Source organism: Corvus kubaryi, unplaced genomic scaffold, assembly GCF_017639235.1.
Source record: "Corvus kubaryi isolate FWS band 111438036 unplaced genomic scaffold, C.kubaryi_AGA036_p1.0 37179, whole genome shotgun sequence".
NCBI classification, from domain to species: domain Eukaryota; kingdom Metazoa; phylum Chordata; class Aves; order Passeriformes; family Corvidae; genus Corvus; species Corvus kubaryi.
This window is the reverse complement of record NW_024581049.1, coordinates 751,128-758,010: the sequence shown is the minus strand read 5'-3', so window position 1 is coordinate 758,010 and position 6,883 is coordinate 751,128. Positions and strand designations below refer to the sequence as shown.

At 55.0% G+C, this 6,883-nt stretch overlaps 1 protein-coding gene across 1 annotated transcript in view; it reads left to right on the top strand.

Moving 5' to 3' along the window:
• The window catches only part of MATN1 (matrilin 1), a 16,354-nt gene that overhangs the window by 2,962 nt on the left and 6,509 nt on the right, over positions 1 to 6,883 (top strand). Inside the window, exons 2-5 of the mRNA XM_042021938.1 lie at positions 489 to 835; positions 4,784 to 5,006; positions 5,648 to 5,773; positions 6,026 to 6,439. Of these exons, the coding sequence (XP_041877872.1) occupies positions 489 to 835; positions 4,784 to 5,006; positions 5,648 to 5,773; positions 6,026 to 6,439 (1,110 nt within the window). The remainder of the gene's footprint in view (positions 1 to 488; positions 836 to 4,783; positions 5,007 to 5,647; positions 5,774 to 6,025; positions 6,440 to 6,883) is intronic.

Here is a 6,883-nt window from a genome sequence, read left to right as displayed (position 1 = left end):
TCCTTCCTTCCTTCCCTCCTTCCTTCCTTCCTTCCGAATTCCTTCCTTCCAAATTCCTTCCTTCCGAATTCCTTCCGAATTCCTTTTGAATTCCTTCCTTCCGTCATTTCACAGCTTTATCCCTCCCTCCTTCCCGTCTTCCCTCCCTCCTTCCTTCTCTCCATGCTGTCACTCCACACCTTTATCCCTCCCTGCCTCCCTCTCTCTGCTCTGCCGTAGGTGGATGAGGTTCCCGCAGCCCTCAGTGACATCCTGAGGTGACAAGGGACACCCTGCTCATCACAAGCCCGTGTCACCCCCCAGGAACTCTGCCTTCCTACAGGGGCTTCCCTAGAAAAGCAAAAAGCATTTAAAATACTCAGTTAAATTGTGAAACAGAGGAAGGTCTGAATCTCGCAGCTCCTCTGTGCAACAGCGCCGTTCTCTCCCTCCTGGGACACTCCTCCCTCCTCCCCCTTTGATGTCTCCTCCGTCCCTGCCGTCCCCAGGCACCCTGTGCAGGACCAAGCCCACGGACCTGGTGTTCATCATCGACAGCTCGCGCAGCGTGCGGCCGCACGAGTTCGAGAAGATCAAGGTGTTCGTGTCGCGCGTGATCGAGGCGCTGGATGTGGGCCCCAACGCCACCCGCGTGGGCATCGTCAACTTCGCCAGCGCCGTGCGCAGCGAGGTCTCCCTGCAGAGCCACCAGAGCAAGGCGGCGCTGCTGCAGGCCGTGCGCAGGATCCAGCCCCTCTCCACGGGCACCATGACCGGCCTGGCCATCCAGTTCGCCATCAGCCGCGCCTTCAGCGCCGCCGAGGGCAGCAGGGGCAGCGCGCCCAACTTCAAAAAGGTAAGGAGGCAAGGAAAGGGTCCGGTTCGTCCAGCTCGGTGCTTGGCATCCATCGTGGAGCGGTTGGAAAAGGCAGAAAGGTGGTTTTCTTCGGGCTTTGTTTGGGTGTGGACGCGTGGGGGTCGATTGTTGCAGGTGGAAAACCTGTGGGAGGCTTGAACACCTCTGGGAAGTTCACACCTCTGGGAAGTTCACACCTCTCAAGTCTTGAAAACTTCTGGGAGGTTCCAACCTCTCTGTCCTTTAAATTCTCCTTCAGGTTCAAACTGCTCAATTTCTGCTTGAAAACCTCTGGGAAGTTCACACCTCTCAATTCTTCTTGCAATCCTCTGTGAGGTTCCAACCCTTCAACTCTTGAAGACCTCTGGGAGGTTCAAACCTCCCAATTCTGGAAACCTTTTGGGAGGTTCAAACCTCTCAATTCTTCTTGGAATCCTCGGAGAGGTTCAAACCTCTCCGTTCTTCTCGCAAACAAAGCTCATCTTTGGGACTTAGTGACAGGAAATGCGACACTCCTTGTAACACTTTCAGTCTCAGTCCCTGGTTTTGTTCTTAACTCAGCCTGGCATTTCCACACACCACTGGCCACTCCTGTAGATCGGAGAGACGTTTCCACTGAGCTGTCCATGGAAATGCTGGATCCTCATCTCTGGAATCTCTTCCACACCGTTCCGTATCCCCTTTCCTCATGCACGCTCTTCCTGCTGCCAGACACCCCCCAGCCCTTGCTGTTCCCTGTCACCTCTGGCTGCGTGCTACAAACGATCCTGGAATTCCCTGAAGCCTCCTTTCCTGGACAGCTGGAAAAGTGGAGAGCAGTGGGCTTTGGAATGATTTATCTGAGGCAGTAAAAAAAGGGGGAAAAAGGAAATCCCTCCTTGCTTTTCCCTCTTCCCTTCCACTTCGGAGCTGATCCAGAATCACAGAAAGGCGCTGGAAGGGGTGTCTGGAGCTCACCCTGTGCTCCAGTGGGGCTGCCCAGGACCATGCCCGGGTGGCTTTTCAGTGCCTCCACGGGGTGGAAAACTCCACAACCATTTGTATTCTTGGCTCCCTGGTTATTTTTTCCCTTTTTTCCTACTCCTTGAAGTCCAGCCAGCCTTTCCCTTCTGCTCAGGGTGACCCCATCCCCAGCCTGGGAGGAGGAACAGGTCATGCAGGGATTGAGGGAGAAGCTTCCAGAAACACCGAACACGGTCCTTGCTCCTTCCCACAGCAGAAATCCAACAAATCCTCGCACAAATCTGGTTGTCAGCATCCCGAAGCATCACACGGAGCTTGGCTCTCGCTGTGCTTTGTGCAGCAAACGTCACCCCGGGCCAGGGAAAAGCACAATTTGTTTCCACAGGAGCTCTGAGAAAAACCTGCTCCCACCTTCCTCAAACCCCGCAGGGAGCCCAATTACTTCCACCTTGTTTTTTGGGGAAGAACAGCAAATAAATGGGCAAATTGCTGAGCAGATCCAGGGCTTTATCCAGCTCCCTGCCCGATTCTCCTTGGAGCGCTGCTGGAACATCGTGTTCCAGGGGCAGGATGAGCCATCGCTCCCTCATTAGCCGTGGGATCGCCGGGAAAGGCTTGCCTGGAGCTGGGAATAGCTGGGGATGCTCGGGAATGCTCGGGTGTCTGAGTGAACCAGGAATAAATCGTGTCAGGACAACACGGGGGATTTCTGTCTGACCGAAGAAAATGGGATCCAGAATGTCAGCAATTCACAGGGAAAGCTGCTGGTTAAAATGAGGACAAGGTTTGACCTTGAAAAGCAAAATTTCTGAGTTTCCCTCGGAAGATCAGGGCAGGATTCAGCTGTTGGAGGCAGCAGAACTCCACCTGCTCACAGCTCCCCTCACACGGCAGAGCAGTGCCAGCCCTGCCGGGATCCGGAGGCTCCGACCCTTTCCCAAACCCAGCACACACCAGCACTCAGCTTTTCCACTGACAGAGACCCTCGGACTGCAAGTAATTTGGAGGAAGGTTCAAAACTAGCAACAAACAAAGGACATTTTTTCACATTGACTCAGGCTGGCAGGAAAATCATCCACGGTGGGAATCCTAGGAAAAAGTCAGGATTTCCTGATGACACGAACCAAATGTGATATTGAGGTGTATTTTTCACACTCCTTCTGTCAGGCTGCCACAGGTCCCATGGCTGGTGGGTGCTGGGTCCTGCTGTTAAATTCATCTTCCCCACGGGGTCCCTGGTTAATTCCCGACCCCGACTCCTTACTCCCAAGTTTCATTTCCTCCAAGAGCAGGGCAGAAAGCAGCGGGAATTTTGAATCCTTTATGGCAGATTTCCCCACAGAGGCACCGTGAGGATCTTTCCCATCAAATCCAGGTGTGGATGCTGCAGCTCCATCCTGTCTGGGGCTTATCTGGGCTCAGGCTCATCTGGGCTTGGGTTTATCTGGGCTCGGGCTTAGCTGAAGATGCTCCCCTGACCTGGAGATGGAGAGGAGCTGATAAATCCTGGAGAATCTCTTGATTTAGGAAGAGAATTCCAGGAGGACACGCGGCTGCTGACAGGACCTGCTGGCAGGGTTTGATCCCTGATTTGATAAGGCCTCTGATCCCCGATTTGATAAGGTCTCTGATCCCTGATTTGATAAGGCCTCTGATCCCTGATTTGATAAGGCCTGTGATCCCCGATTTGATAACGCCTCTGATCCCCGATTTGATAAGGCCTGTGATCCCCGATTTGATAAGGCCTCTGATCCCCGATTTGGTAAGGCCTCTGATCCCCGATTTGATAAGGCCTCTGTTCGCTGCCGGCCGGGCTGTGGGGGGCTCCGATCGGCTGCAGCCGAGGTTGAGCCGAGGGCTCTCTCTCCTGGCAAAAGGCTCCACTGCAGGGACGGATCCGCTCCAGCTCCAGGAGAACCCCGGCACATCCTCTCGCCACCCCACGCACCCACACCTGCCGCGGGTGAGGCTTTGCTTTATTTTTGCCACACCGGAAGAGAAAGGCTTGGAATTGTTTGGGTTTTCCCCCTTGGAAGCAGCAGCTGTGGAATTGTGACGCTCCTGGGAATTTTTAACTGTGCAGCCCTTCAAGTGCAGACAAACAGCTGAACTTAGATTGCAGAGCCCTGGGTTTTTCCTGCTTTTTACAGAGGGGAAGCTCTTTCCCCGTTCCATGTTCCAGCCCAAGCAGCTCCTGTGGCGCTGGCAGTGGTGTCACAATTAATCAGTTGTGAGGAAAAGTGGCAGGGGCAGAAGAACTGGCACAGAGCAAGAATTCGGGTCTTGTGACAAAGTCTCTTTCAGAGGAAAAATAAAGAGGAAAAGGGACAAAGCAGGAGCAGGACTCTGGGAGGCTTTTAACTGGTTCAGAGCTCTGTTTAATCCAAAGTGAAATCCAGTTCCCTCCTAAACCAGCTGCCACTTTAATGCTGGGGTTAGCACGGCTGGGATTTGGCCTCTGCTGTTTATTTTGGAGCAGAGGATCACAAATCCTGGCACTGAGAATGTGACCTCAGGCAGATCCTGTCCCCTCTCTGTCCCCATCCTTCAGCTCCTCCACCTATAAATGGGATGAAGCCTTCATCCCGAGTTTCCATGGCATTTCCTGAGATTCTGTGAAGTCCCACACTCAGCTGGGCTTGTCCCCAGTGTCCCTGAAGATCTTTAGTTTGGCTTCAGCTCGAGTTTGGCTGCGAATGACATAAATTTTAATTTGGTTTCCTTAGAGGCGGATGCACCCCTTATCCCTTGAAGGAACCATTCAATCCCTGGCACTTTAACCTTTCCAGCTCTGAAGGAAACTAATTCCACCTAAAAAAGAATGGTTTGTGTGATCTCCAAAGTGCGGGAAGAGCTGGTGGGATTCCCTTTTCCCTTTGTTTTAGAAATGCATACCCTCCCCTCCTCCCCCAGCCCATTCCACAACCGTTATGGGAATATTGGTGAGGACATCGATGCCCACCCAGCCCTCCCTCCCCGCTGCAGGTGGCCATCGTGGTGACCGACGGCCGGCCCCAGGACGGGGTGCAGGACGTGTCCGCCCGGGCCAGGGCCGCGGGCATCGAGATCTTCGCCATCGGCGTGGGCAGGGTGGACATGGGCACACTGAGGCAGATGGCCAGCGAGCCCCTGGACGAGCACGTGGACTACGTGGAGAGCTACAGCGTCATTGAGAAGCTGACCCACAAGTTCCAGGAGGCTTTCTGTGGTGAGTCCTGGCATTCCCAGCCCGGAGCTCTGGGGGTGCCAGCCAGCAGGGAATTAGGAATGGTTTGGGTTGGGATGGGCCTTAAAGCTTTGCAGAGAGTCCTGGAATGCTTTGGGTGGGAAGGAGCTTAAATCCCATCCCATCCCACCCCTCCCACTGTCCCAGGCTGCTCCCAGCCCCAATGTCCAGCCTGGCCTTGGGCACTGCCAGGGATCCAGGGGCAGCCCCAGCTGCTCTGGCAATTCCATGCCAGCCCCTGCCCACCCTGCCAGGGAACAATTCCTGCCCAAGATCCCACCCAGCCCTGCCCTCTGGCACTGGGAAGCCATTCCCTGGGTCCTGGCCCTCCAGACCCTTTTCAGAGTGAGCTGTGCTGGGATTTGCTCCACACCCAGCTGGGTTTGCCCTCAGGATGGGGAGGGTTTCCAGTCCTGGCTGTGCCTTGGAGCTGGGAGACTTGTGGAAATTTCTTCCTTGTCTTTATACCTCAGCCACTGTCCCGGGTCACTGCGCTGTGTCCTGCTGCAGGATTTAATGATGCAGATTTAATTATGGGGCTGCTGTGGGCTGTGCAGTGCTGGGTGTGGGTGGGGAGGCCCCGGGCTGGCCCCCAGCTGAAGCCACCCCTCTCCTCTCCTCAGTGGTGTCGGACCTGTGTGCCACGGGGGACCACGACTGCGAGCAGGTGTGTGTCAGCACCCCGGGGGCCTACAGGTGCGCCTGCAGGGACGGCTTCAGCCTCAACAGTGACGGCAGGACCTGCACCGGTACGTGAGGGGTCCCGGAGCCGAGAGGGGACGGTGGGGACAGCACTGGGATGTTCTGCTCAGAGCAGGCAGGAAGGAAACGCTGCTCTTACAGCCCAGAATCACTTTCAAACCATTGCTGGGATCTCTTGTTGGGTTTTCATGGATTAACCCCATTTCCTCAGCAATAAATGGCATTAGGGTTCTATTTTCCTGCATCATTTATTGAGGTCTTTGCTGTCTTCTTCTGCCTCTTTCTCTGTTTTCCCTCAGCTTGCAATGGTGGCTTGGGCTCTGCTCTGGATCTCGTGTTCCTCATTGACGGCTCCAAGAGTGTGAGGCCTGAGAACTTCGAGCTGGTGAAGAAATTCATCAACCAAATCGTGGATTCGCTGGAGGTGTCGGACAAGCAGGCCCAGGTGGGGCTGGTGCAGTACTCCAGCTCTGTCCGGCAGGAGTTCCCCCTGGGGCAGTTCAAGAACAAGAAGGACATCAAAGCAGCAGTGAAGAAAATGTCCTACATGGAGAAGGGGACCATGACAGGCCAGGCTCTGAAGTACCTCGTTGACAGCTCCTTCTCCGCCATCAATGGAGCCCGGCCCGGCGTCCCCAAGGTGGGGATTGTGTTCACCGACGGGCGCTCCCAGGATTATATCTCAGATGCTGCCAAGAAAGCCAAGGACTCAGGTAGGGCTCCTGAATTCCCAGCGGCTTCTTCTCCCTTGGGACTCTTGGGAAAGGTGGCTCTTAGGATACTACAGAGTAATTTTGGGGAGGTATTCCCTGACTGTCCCTCCTCGCAGAGAGCTTGGAGCACCTCAGTCTGGGTGCACCTCGGTTTGCCAAGAGCTGGTTCTAGAGCCCCTCTGTGTCTTTGGAGGAGTTTCTGCTGGGCAGGGTGGAGTTCCACCCCTTGGAATGGGATGGATGGGATGGATGGGATGGATGGGATGGACGGGATGGATGGGATGGAGTTCCACCTCCTGGAATGGGATGGCTGGGATGGCTGGGATGGATGGGATGGATGGGATGGATGGGATGGAGTTCCACCCCCTGGAATGGGACGGATGGGATGGATGGGATAGAGTTCCACCCGTTGGAGTGGGATGGATGGGATGGATGGGATGGATG